At 47.2% G+C, this 18,859-nt stretch overlaps 2 protein-coding genes across 2 annotated transcripts in view; both read right to left on the bottom strand.

Annotated features, from left to right (window-relative positions):
• The window catches only part of LOC109412587 (L-dopachrome tautomerase yellow-f2), a 439,236-nt gene that overhangs the window by 314,135 nt on the left and 106,242 nt on the right, over nt 1–18,859 (bottom strand). The gene's annotated exons all lie outside the window — the stretch shown is intronic.
• Nucleotides 1,405–2,375, bottom strand: LOC109397309 (chymotrypsin-1-like). The gene is made up of 2 exons (XM_019669642.3): nt 1,828–2,375; nt 1,405–1,763 (listed from the first exon to the last, which is right to left on the bottom strand). The coding sequence occupies exons 1-2, from the start codon at nt 2,314–2,316 to the stop codon at nt 1,467–1,469; spliced, it is 786 nt and encodes a 261-aa protein (XP_019525187.2). The 5' UTR covers nt 2,317–2,375; the 3' UTR covers nt 1,405–1,466.

The raw sequence follows: 18,859 nt of genomic DNA, 5'->3' as shown, positions 1-18,859 counted from the left end.
AATTTCAGTTTTTGATTTTTCTAATGTTTATTTTTGACCATCCCCACACTTTTATATTTTTCCTGGAAGCCAATTTGGGGAACGGATTTTTTTAGATGAAAACATTTTGAGATTTTATGATTATTGTTGAAATATTATTATTTTAAATTTTTTTCACAGAAAATTTTATTTTCCGTGTAATTTTATGGAAAATAATTTTAGAGTGTATTCGATTCCCTTAAACTATTAAACAAGGATTGTATGATTTGGGAAGAATTAAAAATATGTTAATTGTAGCAATTCAATACAAAATCAACAATGACTTCTAAAAGGTGACTTAAACATCATTTTTTCAATGATTTAAAAAAAATGTAAATACGCTTTAAAATACACCAAAAACCATTTTGAGATATACAGAACAGTCCTAAATATTTGCCAAAAATATAAAAAAAAGATTTTCCACGACACAAAAATTACAAAAATGCTCAAACTATACCCCGTCTAAAGGCGGGATTGGGTATTAGAGGGTTAAAGCGTATTTACATTTTTTTTAAATCATTGAAAAATTGATGTTTTAGTCACCTTTTAGAAGTCATTGTTTATTCTGTATTGAATCGCTACAATTAACATATTTTAAATTTTTCCCGAATCATTCTATCCTTGTTTAATAGTTTAAGGGAATCGAATACACTCTAAAATTATTTTCCTTAAAATTACACGGAAAATAAAATTTTCTGTGAAAAAAATTTAAAATAGGAATATTTCAACAATAATCATAAAATCTCAAAATGTTTTCATCTCAAAAAATTCGTTCCCCAAATCGGCTTCCACGAAAAATATAAAAGTGTGGGAATGTTCAAAAATAAAAATTAGAAAAATCAAAAACTGAAATTCACGATATCGAGAATTAAAAAGAATCACCTTCCAAAACATGCTTAAATCGATTTTAGATGACGAAAAATGATATTTAGATCAAAATCAAAAATTTGGGTATTAGAGGGTTAATGTTATGTTGAACAAACAAATGTATGTACTTCTTCTTCTTTATGCCTCTACGTTCCCACTAAAACTAGACCAGCCTCTCTTGAACTTAGTGTTCTTTCAGCACTTCTACAGTTATTCATTGAAGGGCTTCCTTTGCCTGCCATTGCATGAATGTGTGCATTGTGAGGCAAGGACAATGATACACTATGCCCAGGGAGTCGAGAAAATTTCCCCGACCGGAATAGGAATCGAACCCGCTGTCTCCGGATTGGCGATCCATAGCCTTAATCTCCTTAATACACTCTGAATAGAAAAGCCATAAAATGATTAACTTAAATTAAAAATACGGCCGATAAATATGTAAATTAACTTAACCACTAGGCTAACTGGAGACCCATGTATGTACTTCTATATGCCTTATATGCTTATAACAATTTCAGATACTCCGTCAACATTATTTTTTATTTCATCCATGAACTACGTTAGTCATACAAACACTAACCCTAAACCAAAGTGTGCACCAGAATCCAGCCCCTGTGAGCAGACACTCGAGCGTACACATCGGGCATTCCCATTCCGCACGGGATTCCCCACGACACCACTCCAATAAGGTGGCCGTCGTGAACTAGCGGGCCGCCAGCGTCACCAAGACAGATTCCCTCTCCTTCGGCACTCTGGGTGCACACAGTATTGTCCTCCAACCGGGGAGTGTAGTTCTCGTCGAACGCTGCCAGACACTCGTCCTGAGGCATCACTTGAGCCTCCACGAAGCGCAGCCGATCGTCTCCAACGTTGGAAATCTACGGAAACAGACGGAGAGGTTGTTAGTCCTCAAATTGAAGTCACCAAACGAGCAAACCTTACCGATTCACGTCCAAATCCGGAGACAGTGACATTCAATCCACTTTCGGCATACTCCGCCCTCATGGCGATCGGTTGAACTTCATCGCTGAAGATGAACGGCTCAACCACACGCAGGACAGCAACATCATTGTGGTACAGCTCAACATCGAAGTTCGGGTGCAGAACAATCCGGTCGACACGGTGCCGCCGACCGCCCTCGCTCAGTCGGTTACTTCCAGCGAAGACGACGATATCGGCCGTGGTCTTTCCGACCGCGCAAGCACCAGCCGTCACAACCCATCGCTGATTCAGAATCGATCCGCCACAGTAGTGAAGACCATCTGCGGTCAACAGTGCCACCTGAAACGGGAACTGAGCCGTCTCGGCAACGGTTCCTCCCGCGATACGGCCCGAACGATCCTGCGCTGGCTTGGTTAGTCCTTGCTTGAGGGAGGCAGCGGAACACAAGGTCACGCAGGCCATGAGCAGGGTTGCACTTAATCTTAGCATGTCTGATGATCGTAGGAAGATTCGAGGAGATTTCTAAAACTACTGAACGACTAAGCCGAATCCTGATGCGTGAGCACTTTTATAGGTTACCCGGAAACATTTTCTTTGCCGATAAACACCTGCGCGGTTGAGCGCCAACCATAAACGCATCTGATTAGATTACCGTTTACGGTACCTGACCCACGGTTCCATAGTACGTGCAACCAGCGTTTCGTTTATATTTATCATTGGTAAACTTGAATGAATTGATAGGATTTTTTAGGTAGATTGAGGTGCGTTGTTGTGACTAATATAGCAGCTGGACTTAAATTTAGAGCTGGCTATCGGTGTAGGCATGAAGCAATGGTTGTTTATCGCGTTGTTCCTGATTAGCCAAATTGGTTGATTTGACCAAATACCGTAAACTGATGGCATATTGATAAAGGAAAAAGGGCAAATCTGATACTTTTCTAAGGCATCTACTTCAAGAGCTCTTTCAGAAGCTCCACCATGGATTCCTCCTGGAGTGTTTTTAAGGATTCCTGCTGTGTTAAAAGCGTTTATTTCCCTTTTCATGAAGCTTCTCCACCCAAGTAACAATGACAGCTGAATAACAGCTTATTCAGCCATAATTTACAAAATCAAGCATAAAAGCGGCTTATTCATCTGTTGAACAGCAATAATGCTTGTTGGGCAGTGATTCGCCTTGGAACTATTCCTGGCATTTCTCCTGAAGGATCTTTAGGAATGCACCGTGGTTTTCCAGGACTGGTTCTTGTAACTCTTTTGGAGATTATTCTTGAAAGTTAAATTCTCCCAGAATTTATTAATCTACTGACTGAGAGGCGTAGCTAAAATACCTCCTAGGGCCTGTCTATAAACTTCGTAAACTGTTTGGTGGGGGAGGGGCGGGTGGTGTGACTTCTGGCCAAAGTCTACGCTCCATACAAATTTCGAAAATTTTGTATGGACAAAAGTCTACGAGGGGGGAGGGGCCAACAATGAGTCTACGTAGTTTATGGACAGCGCCCCTAGATAGTCCATCGAGTTAGAAAGCAAACCAGATTAAAAAAAACTGATTCGGTTTACCTTTTTGCCTTTCTTGTACAACAAAGTGTAATGAATGACTATATCACAGACAAACAGACGTAACACTCTTCAAAACGGCTTGGCACATGCTTTTAACGATCAATTCAAATTTCATTTGATTTGCGCGATCGTTCCACCAGATGCGCTAGTATTCAATCGCTTTGACGTTTACCAGTGTACACGTTGCTGAATGATGCAAACGAAATTTACAGGCAATTTGTGTAGTAGTGTGCGTGTCAGCAAAACGTCAAATCGAAATTCATCATGACCGACAGAGTCGCGCGCGGTTCTACCAACAGGTGGCAGTGTGCTCATGGAAATGACACCGGGCAAAAGTTTTTGATGAATTTCCTCTAAGAGTTACGTCTGTTTGTCTGTGACTATATGTTCACTCAAAAAACGAATTTTCGACAGAATGTTTGGAGGGTCATGTCACATAAACCAAACAACTTAGTTCGAAGAATTGAGATGAAGTCTGTCTATATGTATTTTTTTTCCTTCTAGGGTTCTGGGACTAAGGATGGTCTTCTACCGAAAAATAAAAAATAAAAAAGTGAAAGCCAGGACTACTGTTTCCTCGATTCACTAACAGCTTTCCCATGCTCGACAAACCCTTCGACTCTCCGGAACCACCAAGAAGGCATTGCCTTAGAGAGAGGCTAGTGCACATCGCACCTTCAAGGTTAGCTGCGAAGCCTGCAGCATCGAACATCGATGACTCGCTGTGGGAGTCCACCACTCCCTTTGTCCTTGGAAGGCAGGCGGGGTCGACACCACGCCTGCTTCCAACTGAACAGCAAGTATCAAGAATTGATACCGCGTGCACAGCGATTTGACCTTCCCGTAAGTAAGGCCCTATCAGCCAGCACAGCCAGCCTATCAGCCAGCACAGCCAGCCTATCAGCCAGCACCCCTTTCCAACCGCGGGCTTGGATCCATCCCAGTAGACCGACGCCACGACAGCAACGCTACCAGGATGTTCTCCCCGCCGTCACTTAATCGTTGTAAGGGTCGCTTTCAACCGCAGGGCACCGTTATGACCTACGTAGCCGACTATGAACCCTTAAACCACCTCTTGTATTGCGTATACACTAGCCATTCTCCGAGTCCACGCGCCACCTCCGCTGTAGCTCCCAGACGATGTGGTTGATGGCCGTTGAAACGACATTCTAGCCAAACTCATCCCTACACATTCTTTGGACAAGATTGTCCGGAGCTGTGTCCTCCCCGCATGTGGCAAGCATGCGGTCACGCATTGTGCGAAAACGCGGACACACGAACGTTTTCCACCGTTTCCTCTAAACCAGCACAAACTGGACATTCGGGAGAAACCGCATGACCGAAACGATGTGGATACTGTCAGAAGCAACCATGACCTTTAAGGACCTGTGATAGGTGGAATGTAACTTGCCCATGGCGCCTATTAATCCAACTATCTACCCTCGGTATCATCCTATGGGTCCACCTTCCTTTGGTGGAACTGTCCCACGCGCGCTGCCATTTAACCATTGAGGCCATCCTGGCAGTCCTGCGTATGCCTCTTGTGCCGCGCATTTCGAAGCACTCCATGTCCTCACTGATAAGAATGCTGATAGGCACCATACCAATGACGCAGAGAGCGTCGTGTGACACAGTACGGTACGCGCTCGCAAACCTCAGGCACATAAGCCTGTAAGTACATTCCAGCTTACGTCGGTAGCATTCAGTACTTAGCGCAGTGCCCAACGCCGGGCCGCCATACCTAAGTATGGACGTAGCAACACTAACCAGAAGCTTGCGCTTACTGGCGTACACCGCAGAGCTATAGGACATCATCCGGGACAGTGCCGCAATAGCTGTGGATGCTCTTTTACAGGCATAATTGACGTGGCTACCGAAGGTAAGCTTATCGTCGATCATCACGCCCAAGTGTTTGACGGAGCGCTTTGACAGGATAGTGCACTCACCTACACTGATCTCCGTCTGCTGTTCCGACTTCCGGTAGTTAACAAGCGTCACCTCAGTCTTGTGGTGTGCCAGTTCCACTTTCCTGGATCGCATCCACGCCTCCACAACCTTGAACGAGTGGTCGGTAGTCAACTTCACCTCCTCGATCGTTTCACCGTAGACTTCGAATGTCGTCGGCAAATCCGACAATCTCCACTCCCACTGGGTACTCTAACCTCAACACCTAGTCGTACATGACATTCCATAACACCGGACCCAGGATGGAACCTTGCGGGACTCCTGAGGTTATGTGAAAGCACTTCCGACCCACCTCCGTGTCGTAGACTAGTACACGATTCTGAAAGTAACTTCCGAGAATCTTGTACAAGTACTCCGGTATTCCCAGACGCAAGAGCGCATCGGCAATAGCAGCCCAACTGGCGCTATTAAATGCATTCCTTACATCCAGAGTCACTACCCCGAAGAAGCGAATTCCCCTCCTCTTAGGCTCGAGTGCTATCTCGGCGGTTTTTGTAACCGACAAGATAGCGTCTATGGTGGACCGATCTTCCGGTCTTCCGGAAGCCGTACTGGTTACTCGAAACACCATTTTCGCCCTCGGTGAACCTAGTCATTCTATTGAGGATGATCTTTTCGAGCACCTTCCCGCCGTGTCTATCAAGCATATTGGTCTATATGCCGACGGGTCTCCGGGTGGTGTCCCCACCTTAGGCAATAGTACCAGGCTCTACCTCTTCCAAGCTTCTGGGAAAACTCCCTCGTCCAGGCATTTCTGCATAGCAGACCTGAACATCTCGAGAGCCTCTGCAATAGCTACTTTTAAGGCCAGGTTCGGATCTTCGTCCGGACCTGGGGCCTTACCTACGCTAAGGGACTTAGCTATCCCCGTAAGTTCCACATCGGTGACCCTCTCCTCATCGCCAACCCCAGTCCCTGCCTGTCCTACGAAAGGAGGCCAAGGACTAGGATCATGACGTGGAAAAAGTGCTCTGTAGGAGCCATCACACCTCTCGTCTTAACGATCCTGTAGGCGTCACCCTACGGGTTCACATTGGCACTCTAACAGAGACCCTCGAAGCGGGCCTTCTTGCTTGCCCTTATCTCGGTCTTCAGCGTGGCTTTTGCAGCAGCGAACACCACCCGCCGTTCCTTTCGCTCTTCCTCTGATCGTGCTCGCTGCATCCGCCGCCTAGCCCGTAGGCAGGCGCGGCGCAGGTCCGCAATCGCGTCGGTGCACCAGTAAGCAGGTGGCCTCCCATTTCTAGGGTGGACTCGCCTAGGCATGCTCGCATCACACGCACGTGAGAGCACCGCTACCAGCTCGTCGCCGTCTAAACCGAGTAAGTTTTGCTCACAGCGGAGCGCCTCCCTAAATGCCCCGTCGTCGAAGTATGATGTCTGCCACCTGCGAGGGCTTGCCGCCTCTTTCTCTACTTGTTGCCTGCTGTTGTTTTAGTCGATACTGTAGCGTATCGCCAGGTGATCGCTGTTTGTGTAACTATCGTTTACTCTCCAGTTCGAACTACTTGTTAGGCCAAGACTACAAAAAGTAACGTCAATGATCGACTCCCATGTCGACTCCGCACCGTTCCAACTAAAGGCATTCTTGGTACCGACATTGGCCGAGTCTATATTTATTATGGCCAGCGTCTCTAGGTAGTAGACATCAACTCCTGGACGGGGTATTTACCCGTCGTCCATATCGCCGCCATTTTTCTGGACTCATCCGCTACCCAGTTGCCGTTGCCGGCGGGTACTCGGTATAGGTCCGCTATGATGGCGATATCCGTCTCCCACTCAGAAACCGCCTGACAAAGCGGTTGTTGAGCCGCATCACAATGGTTCAGGTTCAGCTACGTTACCTGCACTGTGATTTGTTCACTGCGGCTTTCTTGAAGGCCGGGTACCTTGGACCACCTGTTGAATGTCTGTTGTTCACGGATTTCCCGGTTCAAATCAGGCAAATGAGTGGACTCGTGCCGCATTGTTCCTTATGGCCTTTGACGCCGCATCTCCTGCACAGTATGCTCCTGTAAGGGCCTTTGCAGCTCCACGACTTGTGTCCTGATTTCAGACACCAGAAACAAATCTCTGGTGGCTCGTGGAATGTCAGATGACATACACACCAGCCTACTTTCCCAGTCAACTAGTGATCGTATACGATGTTGCATAAGATGTTAAAGTGGAGGCGATATACGTACATTTTACATGCACCTAAATGGAGGCATGCCTTTATCATCTTAAGCAACATCCCATACGATTACTGGTTGTCTGGGTTGATCCTCCCTACTTTAACGGACTTTTTTACGTCCGCCACAGGTAGCTGAACCACCCAGACAACCAGTAATCGTAAAAGATGTGCCATAAGATAATACAGTGGAGGCCATATACGTGCATGCCTCCATTTAGGTGCATATAAAATGTACGCATATCGCCTCCACTTTAACATCTTATACGATCACTGGTTGACTGGGCAAAGCTACCTGTGTTCCTGCCGGTCCCTTCTTATAGCCTAACGGCTGCGGTGGCCACCTGCACCTCACACTGTTGCCACAGTGCCGTGACGAGCTCTTCCACTTCGGTGACCTCGACTAGGTTTTCACCTTCAGAGTCGCCTCTTATGTGAGAGCCCTCACCTCTACCCCTTCGCCAAAGACCTCTTCCGCCAAACTCTTGTAGGCGGCGCCCTTGCGCTCCTTATCGCACTTCACCTCCAGGATCATCTCGCCCGTACGAGTACGTATAATACTGCGCACGTCGACTCCCAGTTCCACGAGCTTGGCGTCGCTTCGCGTCGCCTTCAAGACGTCCGAGTACTTCGACTGTTCGGTCTTGATGACAAGTGCGTCGCCTTCACGCGATTGGCACCTACTCTTTTACTTCTTGATTTGGCGTCCTTAGCTTCTTCTACCTGCGGCTTTGTTTTCTTCTTCCTCCGCTCGACCTTCGTCCAAGGGGGGTCCCTTGGTTCGTCTTACTCTGTGGTTGCTGAGCGCCTACCAACGGTCGCAACCCCTTGTTCCCATTCTTCCGTGACGGCCCCAGCTTTCCGGGACACCTGTCTGGGATACGACTTCACGACCTTCGGGGTAAGTATTCGCCTGGCTTTGCGGGTACCGCCAGACAGCCTCTCACCTGACGGCTGCCCCACCCGCTTCTGCGAGTGTTTATCACGAGCAGTCGCATCCACCACACCATTTGGACTACCTGCGAAAGCGAACGTTCTCCGGTAGACTTTTTATCCTTTTCTTTCACAGGTTCCGCCGCTGCTTCAGTCTTCACGAGTCTGCATGCTCCTGCTTGGCACCGTCCATCGACTTACGAAGTTGCAACAGTCCCAACTAACAATCACTCATTTTACAAGCATGCAAGGTGCACCTTTACGACGAATTGATTCAGCATGTTCACTGGAGTAATGTTTCCCGACCCCGAATTCACTGGAATCGAAATTCACGGGCCGACCTTCGACGTTGAGAATGGACTGTAGATACTTTTCACGGGACCAACACACGCAAGGGGTTTCACTAGGGGATTTTCGGACTGGCACTTGATATTCGTTCGGTACGCACAGGTGGTAGGTTTCACAAGAACTGACTTTATTCTGAGAATAGTGGCTAACTTTAATAGGGCGCATGGTATTAGTGTTAGTGATTATTCATTAAGCTAGTACATAGAGTTATATAAAGCAAGTTACAATAGAATTCAATCATTCAAGGCCAAAGTGGCTTTCTCTTCATAGATGCTAGTGATTTTACCGTTACGTTTATCTTTTGATTCAATTTCATTTAGGGATGAGTGGTATAAAACAAGGTACAATTCATTTTCTTAATAGCTATTCAACATCCCGGCCGCCAAAATGAATTAATCCCTCTCATCTGGCACCGGACGACTCGCTACGCTCTGCGGAGCTGTTGCGAAGTCTACGTCGATTTCGACAGGAAGGAGGCAAAGCTTGCTAACTGCCCTCTGTGTCACTCCAGCGGCTGTCCTTACCGACACAACTCTTACAAGCCCATCCTTTCCCGGATGAACTTCGACGATCCTTCCGATGGCCCACTTCTGCGGAGGCAAGTTTTCGTCCTGAAGCAAGACGATCGTGTTCTTCACCAAATTGGCTGAGACATCTGTCCAACGGTAGCGATTCTGAAGGTTGCTGAGGTAGTCTCTGCTCCATCGTCTCCAGAAGTGCTGCGACAAGTTTTGAACTCGCTGCCAGCGGGACAGTCGTTTCTCTGACACGTGACCAAGGTCTGGTTCCGGTATGGCGTTCAGCGGTCTGCCAACCAGAAAGTGTCCTGGAGTCAAGGGTTCCAGGTCCTGTGGATCCTCTGACATTGGTGATATGGGGCGGGAATTCAACGTCGCTTCTATCTGAATCAGTACAGTACGGAGTTCTGTTTCAGTGAGCAACGCGTTCCCCACAACACGACGAAGATGAAACTTCATTGATTTCACCGCAGCTTCCCAAATGCCACCCATTGACGGCGATCTGGGCGGTATGAAGTGGAATTCTGTTCCTCCGTCGGCGCACTCCTTCATCACGGCGTCCTTGTGTGCTTGGGAGAGGAACAGTCGACGTAGTTCTCCCAGCTCTCGCTGCGCACCGACGAAGTTGCGACCGTTGTCGCAGTAGATAAGATGCGGTTTTCCTCGCCTGCTAACAAAGCGACGAAGACTGGCTACGAAACCTTCGGTGATGAGATCTGGGACCAAGTCTAGATGTACTGCCTTGACTCCTAGACACACGTAGACGGCGACGTACACCTTGACCGAAGCCGCCTTGCGACTCGAGTGGCGCACGTAAAGAGGTCCAGCAAAGTCGACGCCAACGTTGTCGAATGGAAAAGATCGGTTGACCCTCACTGGTGGTAGATCTCCCATCATTTGCTCGAGCAACCGAGGACGAGCTCTAGCACAGGTGACGCACTGATGAACGACAGATCGAGCGAGATTCCGCCCATTTAGTGGCCAGAACCGTTGGCGAAGCGACGAAAGCAGCAAAGTCGGTCCACCATGGAGCGTTTTTGCATGTTCCGAAACGGCGATAAGCCGCGTCAGGTGGTGTTTAGCCGGGAGTACGATGGGATGTTTTTCATCAACGGAGAGCGCAGAATGATGGAGCCGGCCGCCGACTCTAATTACGCCCTGGACAAGCGACGGCTTCAAGAACCGCAGCTTTGACTTCTTGCCAACGGGAAGCCCTTTCTCGAGCTGCGCGATCTCCGGACCAAAGTGTTCATCTTGCACACGACGAACGAGACCGACGAGCGCGCGATCGATTTCCGCGGACGATAACGGACCGGTAACGCGATCAGTCACTTCGCGACGAGTATTTTCACGGAACCGATGCCCCCACGCACAAACTCGTAGCAGACGACCGAGCTGCGAATATCGTTCGATAATGTCTTCAGTCTCTGCAATTATGGGTAACGCAACAGTTTTCCGCGGCTCTAACTCTTCACTTTGTTCACTATTTACCACGTATTTTTCCGGCCACGGTAACGTAGATAGCCTGAGCCATCTTGGCCCATGCCACCAGAAAGTGCACTCCGTCAAATCCCGAAGATTGACGCCTCTCGATATCATATCCGCTGGGTTATCTTCCGATGACACGTGGTTCCAGACGGCTGACGATGTAATCTCTTGTATCTCCGCCACTCTATTCGCCACAAAGGTTTTCCAGGTTGATGGCGGTGCCGCTAGCCAGCTCAACACCACGGTGGAGTCCGTCCACAAGTAGACGGGGACAGAAAGGGATGTGCTCTTACTAACTAGCTCGAGCAAGTGTGCTAGCAAGAGCGCAGCGGAAAGTTCCAATCGCGGAACCGATTTGCTATTGATGGGCGCAACACGAGATTTGGCTATCAAGAGTTCAACGGTGCACTTGTTGTTCTCGTCCACTGACCGGAGGTAGATGCACGCACCGTAGGCTAGCTCCGACGCGTCGCTGAATCCGTGCAACTCAAGCCGATAATAGGGGTACTTAACTACAGCGCGAGAAACCTTGAAGTTCCGGATGAAGGGTATGCTGTCCTGGAACTCCTGCCAATCTTTCCGGAAACCTTCTGGCAACGGCGCGTCCCAGTCGAGGTGTTGCTTCCACAGCGACTGCATCAATATCTTCGCTCAAACAATCGCAGGCCCAAGTAGCCCAAGGGGATCGAACAAACTGCTCATTTGGGATAGAACGGTTCGTTTGGTCAGCGGTGCATTTTCCTTCAGTTTGGGCAACTTGAACGAGAGTTTATCGCTTGCCGGTTCCCAAAGCAGCCCAAGAGCAGATATCGGGTTGGTTTCATCGAGCTCCAGCAATGCACGTGCTCCCTCAACTCTTCCGGAATGACATCGAGGACCGCCTGACAGTTCGATGACCACTGCCGAAGTGGAAACCCTCCAGCGCGAAGCAACTCGATCATTTGCCTGACAATTGTTATCAGCTCCATTTCATCGCTACAGCCACTTAGAAGGTTGTCCATATAGAAATCCTTCCTTGCAACCGGTGTCGCAAGCGGGAAATTCTTCTCTTCGTCTTCGGATAGCTGCTTCAGCACCCGTGTCGCCAGAAAGGGAGAATTGTTAAGACCATATGTTATTGTCGCTAACTGATAGGCTTTCAGAGGATGTTCTGAATCAATGCGAAACCAGATTCTCGAAAGCGGTTGATCTTCGGGGTGGACTAGAATCTGCCTGAACATTTTTTCAATGTCGGCAGTGATTACGAAACGGTGCATACGGAAGCGAACAACTATCTCCACCAAGGCATCTTGAATCGTTGGGCCAGCTAGCAGGACATCATTAAGCGAGATGCCGGTACTTGACTTGCAAGAGCCGTCGAAGACCGTACGCAGCTTGGTAGTAACACTGTCGATCTTCAACACGCCGTGATGGGGGAGAAAAAACTGCGGACATTGGCACATTTCTTGGGAAGAAACCTCTCGCATATGTCCCATGTCCAGATACTGTTGGATGAAGTTGTGGTAGAGTACCTCCTTCTCAGGATTCGCGTGCAATGATCGCTCAAACGAATAGAAGCGATTCGCTGCTCGGCCCTGGTTGTCATCTAACTGAAGCAGAAGCTCTTCGCGTTTCGGGAGTCTAACAACATACCTTCCCTCCTCGTTGCGTGTTGTATTGTCGACGAAATGCTGTTCGCAGTACTTTTCTTCTGGGGACCAGGGTTTGGTCTCGCGAACGGTTTCTAGCTCCCAAAACTTCTGGAGAAGCTCCTCGATCCGAGCCGTGTGGGTGGTGAAGCAAGCACGAGGATCTGCATGATCGTGATCAGCAACTGGGCACGCTCCTGATACAACCCATCCGAGGACTGTGTTCTGTAGAGACGGCAGCTTCTCACCAAGTTGAATTCGACCATACCGTAAAATGTCGAAGAAGTATTCCGCACCCAGAATGATGTCAACCTTTTGCGAAACGAAGAAAGCAGGATCCGCCAAACTCACATGTGGAGGAATCGGCCATTCTTGAATGCTGATAGTAGAAACTGGTAGCTTGACGGCGAGGGACGGCAAAACCAGGAACTGCGGTTCGACGGAGAAGGCGGATGTGAGAGAAGATAACTTCGCGGAGACCATCTGATTCGACTTGATGGTTGCCTGACCGATGCCGGAAATCACCACGGGACTAGGAGCAATGGTTCGAGAAAGTTGCAGCTGCTGGCATAACGTAGTCGTCATGAAATTGCTTTGTGAACCAGAATCTAGCAGACACCTGGCAAGTACCTTGCTTCCCTTGTTTCCCTCGATTTCGACTAATGCTGTTGGTAGAATCACGGTGTTTGGGATCTTCACCGTATCGCAAGTCATCATAGCGACGTTCAGGTCCGTGTACGCAAACGGCGGTTGCGGCTGAGCAGACAGGGTTGACGACGAAGATGAACGGGAACCCTGCAGGCTGGGTGCCTTCGGTGCTTGTGGCGGACTAGACGGCTGCGCCACCACGGCAACTGGTCGAGAGGGTGGACTGCCAGGCGAAGTTGGTAATGCAAAGTTCGCTCCATGTAGCAAAGTATGGTGCTTCTTGGAACATCGGTTACAGGTTTTCCACGGACAAGCTTTAGCGAAGTGGTCAACCTTTCGGAGGCAGTTCAAGCAGAGCTTGAGGTTTTTTGCAAGGTCCAACCTTTGGTTCTCGGAGAGCTTGTTGAAATCCGGGCACTGGTACAGGAGATGATCTTGGTGGCACTTCACACAATTCCGAGTAGATTTGAAACTTGACGAGACAGGTGGCGAACTAACATGAACCGCGGACCTTACTGGTTTGAACTTCACATCTCGATCTCTAAATGGGCCTACCGACTGCAGCACCCTTGCATAGTTTTGCAAATAGTTCACCATCGACACGTACGACGGCAAATCCTCCTCATCCTCATCATCATCGCTTTCAGCTGTACCTCCCAGAATGGCTGCTACGTTGTTGGAATCGAAACGGACGCAATTGTTTTCCCACTCCCTCAAAGTGTTTGGATAAAGGCGAATGGACAACTGAAAAACTAACAGGGAGCTCCAAGCTAGCGTATCTTCCCCTAACCGCTTCAACACTGACAAATGCTGCTCGAAACGATCAACAAGATTGAGTAACTCCTCTGCCGACTCTCTTCTCATCGCCGGGGTATCAAACAAAGCTTGGATGTGGCAACGAACCAGCTGACGCTTATTCTCGTACCGTAATTTTAGTGCTCTCCACGCATCGCGATATCCGTCCTGACTGACCGGAACGGAATTCACTATTCTCGACGCGTCACCCTGAACTAGACCCTTCAGATACTGAAACTTTTCGTAGTCACTAATCTCAGCACGGCAACCGATGGCGGAATCGAAAGCATCGCGAAAGACACACCAGTCTTCTAGCCGCCCGCTGAAGCGCGGTAGACTTAACTCAGGGTACCGAATGTTTGTTACGGTTCGCGGAGTTTGCGGAGGTGGGGAAGTAGAGCTACTTTTCTGTATCTTCAAAGCAATGGCACGCATTTCACAGTACGATTCTTCAAAGTCTAACCTTTCCGTTTTGTACGGAGCATCACCGTGAACCGATTCCAATTCGCAAACCACACGACGATAGTCTTGTGCAATTTGCTCTATTCTCTCCGACCACGCATCGATAGAGTTGATCAACTTATCTCCTCCATCATCAAATATTTTCTTCAACCGCTCAAACGACTCTAACAAGTTCACTTTAGTTCCCCTCAAAAAGACGGGGTTGGCTTCGGGATCACTCTTTGGGGGCATTTTTTACGTGAGGCGACACGGAAACGAAAACGAACGAATTGCTCCTTCCCGGGTCAACGCGCGGGTTGACACTACCGAACCGGGGCGAGCGACGAAAAATTATCGAAAACGACGAGCCAACCGATAGGGCTCACGCGATGTCGTGTGCAAGGGATAGAAAAAAATGCAGGGTACTTACGCAGCCGATGTGCTGTTGGCGATTCTCCGGGTGGCCGCTCTCGAAGTGGCGACGAAAATTGGACGCCAGCAAGCGGGGAAATTTCTGCTGTTGGTACTCACTGCAATGCCGGTGCTGACGGTCGTCACACCAACACAACGATCTCTCGATCTTTCTCTGCGACGCTGAGACACAGTCACTAGCACTAACTAAGTCCACTAACACTCTTGTTCAACGATATCAGCACGCACTATCACCGGGTTTCTTCTGAATCCGTCCGGGTTTCTGGTTTGTCCGACAGAACCAGCGATCAAACACTACCACGTTTTCTGCTGACGATTCAGCCACAAACCGACGAGAACTACACAAATCAGCGACAACGCGATCGACACTTTCAAGTTCACATACGCCGTTGGCGCGTAGCGGTTCCGGGTTTCTTGCCGTGATCGTACCGGTGGCTAGTTCATCCGACAGAACTAGCGAGAAAATTTGATCACTGCAAGCGAGAAAAAATAACCACTACGCGCGAGAACTCCGATAGTCGGTGCTGACGCACTCAGCCACGCCGACGACGTTACTAACCACCGAAAAGTTGTCGCTTATTTACAGCGCTCTTCTACGCGAACGCGTGGTTGATGCAGTTCGACACACACTCAACCAGCGCGCTGGGTACCGAAAAACCGTTTCTTCGTTGCGCGTGCACTTCTCTACGCAAAACCCGATCACGCTTCCACAGACAGCGTGGTTGTTTCGAACACACGCGCACTTGGTTCTGCGGCAGAGCGACTCTCGCGACGCGCACTCTTTTCCCGCTCTCTTCTTTTCTTCACTCGCTTAGAGCCACGCTTCCCACACTACCGATGCGCAAATAGCATGCGTATGAAAATGTTTCGGCCACGTGGTGGGTCGATTATACACTGACGCTGCGGTGTTGGCCTGATTTCTTTGCACTTTATCGCGATTCCACCGGTCACTTGTCCAACGAATCCGGTTCGAAGGACCACTTTGTTCACTGGAGTAATGTTTCCCGACCCCGAATTCACTGGAATCGAAATTCGCGGGCCGACCTTGGACGTTGAGAATGGACTGTAGATACTTTTCACGGGACCAACACACGCAAGGGGTTTCACTAGGGGATTTTCGGACTGGCACTTGATATTCGTTCGGTACGCACAGGTGGTAGGTTTCACAAGAACTGACTTTACTCTGAGAATAGTGGCTAACTTTAATAGGGCGCATGGTATTAGTGTTAGTGATTATTCATTAAGCTAGTACATAGAGTTATATAATAGTTATTTATGTGACGAGTTGCAAAAAGTTGATTTTTTCAGCACGAGTTGTACATTTATCCAACGAGGCTTGCCGAGTTGGATAAATACAAAGAGTGCTGAAAAAATCGAGTTTTGCAACGAGTTTCATACAAAATTTTATGCAATGATTTCTTCATTATACAACCCATTTGAGTTGCATAATGTTCATAATGCAACTCAAATCAGTTGCATTATGAATATTATGCAACTATTTTTCATTATGCAACTCATTTCAGTTGCATAATGAACCAGTTCGGAAAAATTGGCTATTATGATACCAAAATGAATTATATAAAATTGAAATTATGATACTGAATTGCATAAAGCAAGTTACAATAGAATTCAATCATTCAAGGCCAAAGTGGCTTTCTCTTCATAGATGCTAGTGATTTTACCGTTACGTTTATCTTTTGATTCAATTTCATTTAGGGATGAGTGGTATAAAACAAGGTACAATTCATTTTCTTAATAGCTATTCAACACAGCATGATGCTGAATAACATTTGGATAATTATAATTTTCAGGCACAACCTTTGTTCGGGTTTTATTCACACAAATTTGGAGAAACTATAAAGCATAGTGTTGTGTACCAACTGAATTCAAGCCTAACTTTACCAAACACCGTATGTTACATATGTAAACAAAAAAGAGTTTTTCACACGCGGCGCTGAATCTCGTTAAGGGCTTCTTGTATCATTCATTTTTGGGGATGTTTTGTGAAAAAATATCCGGATTTCCCACGTTCCTAAAATGCTCAATGTATGAGTTGCTATGGGAACAGCGAACTTCCCCTCCGTTTTTCTCCGTTCGTGAATTTTGTTAGATACGGTGTTTGGTAAAGTTAGGCTTGAATTGTTTGTTGTTAAATCCATTTACAACTATACAGTAAAGCTGTTATTCAGCAAAAATGATTAAAAATAAATAAAATGCTAAATTTGTCAATTTCCACGAGAGTTTATGATTGTAACTTAATGCTGCGAACAAATATTGTGAAATAACAACTACACATAAATTTACCTAAATCCAGATTCGAACTCGAGATCCGTCGATTGCCAGCCGTATGCCTTTTTATCTGCGCTCAAATCAAAACATAAACTTCCCGTGGTTTAATAATGATCAGACGACTTTGACTCCTATTCAGCAGTGGTGAATTAGCACAGACATTATGGTTAACGACTGAACAACAGATTAAATCAGCTGTTGTTCAGTAAAAAATAGAGTACATCATGTACTCTGAGTCGAAGTATGATGAAACGAAAGCGCTTATGTGACTTGTGAAAAACACACCATACAGATACATGTGCTAATTTTTACATGAACTTAACAAGAAGCAGAAAAAAGTCTTGTAAAACTATGTTGTAAAAGAATTACTGCAAGTCGAATAAAAATCTTATTAAACGCTTGAAAAGTGTTTTAAATTATCATTGTTTTTTTTTTTTTTTTTTTTATCTGTATTAACGAGATTTTTAGCCCTAGGCTAGTTCATCACGGGACCCACGCTTTACTTCCCTTCCGAAGGAAGAACTCACATTTGTGTGAGTTTGTCGGGAGTGGGATTCGATCCCAGGTCCTCGGCGTGATAGCCACGTGCTTTAACCATCACACCAGGTCCGCTCCACATATCTTTGTTAGTATTAATACAAAAAGTTGAATATTGGCTATACATTTTCAATTGAAATAGCATTTGTACAATAATGTGTACAGAATAATTCTAGTTCAGCTATAATTACTATTATAAAGCAACAATTCAGCATGCACGCGTGTTTGCGGCTGGTGATTGTTAGTTGGGGTGTCGTTTTCAGGTCCTTTTACTAATGTTAGATTTCGTGGACACAAAGTCGATGATTTTGCCAAGCCGCTGCTCAGCCATTCCTTCTCTTTTTTGGTTGATGGCCCTCAACATCCACGCTCCATCCAGTATCTCCACCGGGTGGCTTGCCGGGAAGTGGACCGAACTTCCACGCTGGAGCTGCGTGCGCAGCTTCCCTAACCCACTCCTTGTGAAGGGGTTAGCATCGCCACTACCACTACCTCGTACGTTTTGAATTGATTGTTTATTTGTCCTGTCTTCTTGTCATCCCACGAGTCGCACGGGAAAATAGGTCCATCACGCCAGAGCCCTGCATTAACGCGGTAAGGGGCGAAATACTTTGGGGTGGAGTTGCCCACCCAAGAAACATTTTCTGGTTAAATAGAGAGGTTCCTAAAACCACAATAAAACCAAAATAAAAGGTATATGGTTTTATGACGGTTGTCAAAACTTCTACAAGACTAATTGGTCATCAAAATGTTTCTGTAACCCCACAGGCTAAATTGAAGATCGTGCATCTTTTTCACCCCCCGATCACTCCTTCCTAGGCACGGGTGGCTTGACACTTTGAATTGGGGATAGTAGTCCTATTCTTAGCCGTCGACTACGCGGCTGACTCGCAAGCGGGGGGGTTGGTCAGGCCTGCTGTGTGTATGTGTATGTATGTCTGAGTACATAAAAGGTTACTCACTTTTAACCCAAGTAACGAAAAGTTCCGCTTCCCATGACAAAATGCACTTTCAAGTTCCGCGAAGTTCAGATAATGTTCCAAATGGAACTTTCTGGCTGCTTAAGAGGCTAACGATGGGCCTTGCTGGAACTTCGGTCACAAGTTCGGGCGAGGCTCATTGTTAGCCTCTTAAGCAGCCAGAAAGTTCCATTCGGAACTTTATCTGAACTTCGCGGAACTTCAAAGCTGCTTAAGATGCTACTCGGAGCTTTGTCGGACCTTTCAAGTTCATAGAAGTTCGGTTCAGTAGCATTGTGTTTCAATGAAGATTAAATTTATTTC

The sequence above is a fragment of the Aedes albopictus genome, chromosome 1, assembly GCF_035046485.1.
Source record: "Aedes albopictus strain Foshan chromosome 1, AalbF5, whole genome shotgun sequence".
NCBI lineage: Eukaryota > Metazoa > Arthropoda > Insecta > Diptera > Culicidae > Aedes > Aedes albopictus.
The sequence above is the reverse complement of the archived record's forward strand: the minus strand, read 5'-3'. Positions and strand labels throughout refer to the sequence as shown.

Excerpts from the sequence above, each read along its gene's own strand:
- LOC109397309 (XM_019669642.3), bottom strand. The coding sequence starts at position 2,316 with ATGCTAAGATTAAGTGCAACCCTGCTCATGGCCTGCGTGACCTTGTGT. Across the intron at positions 1,764-1,827 it reads CCGGATTTGGACGTGAATCG|ATTTCCAACGTTGGAGACGA; the intron begins GTAAGGTTTGCT and ends CTGTTTCCGTAG.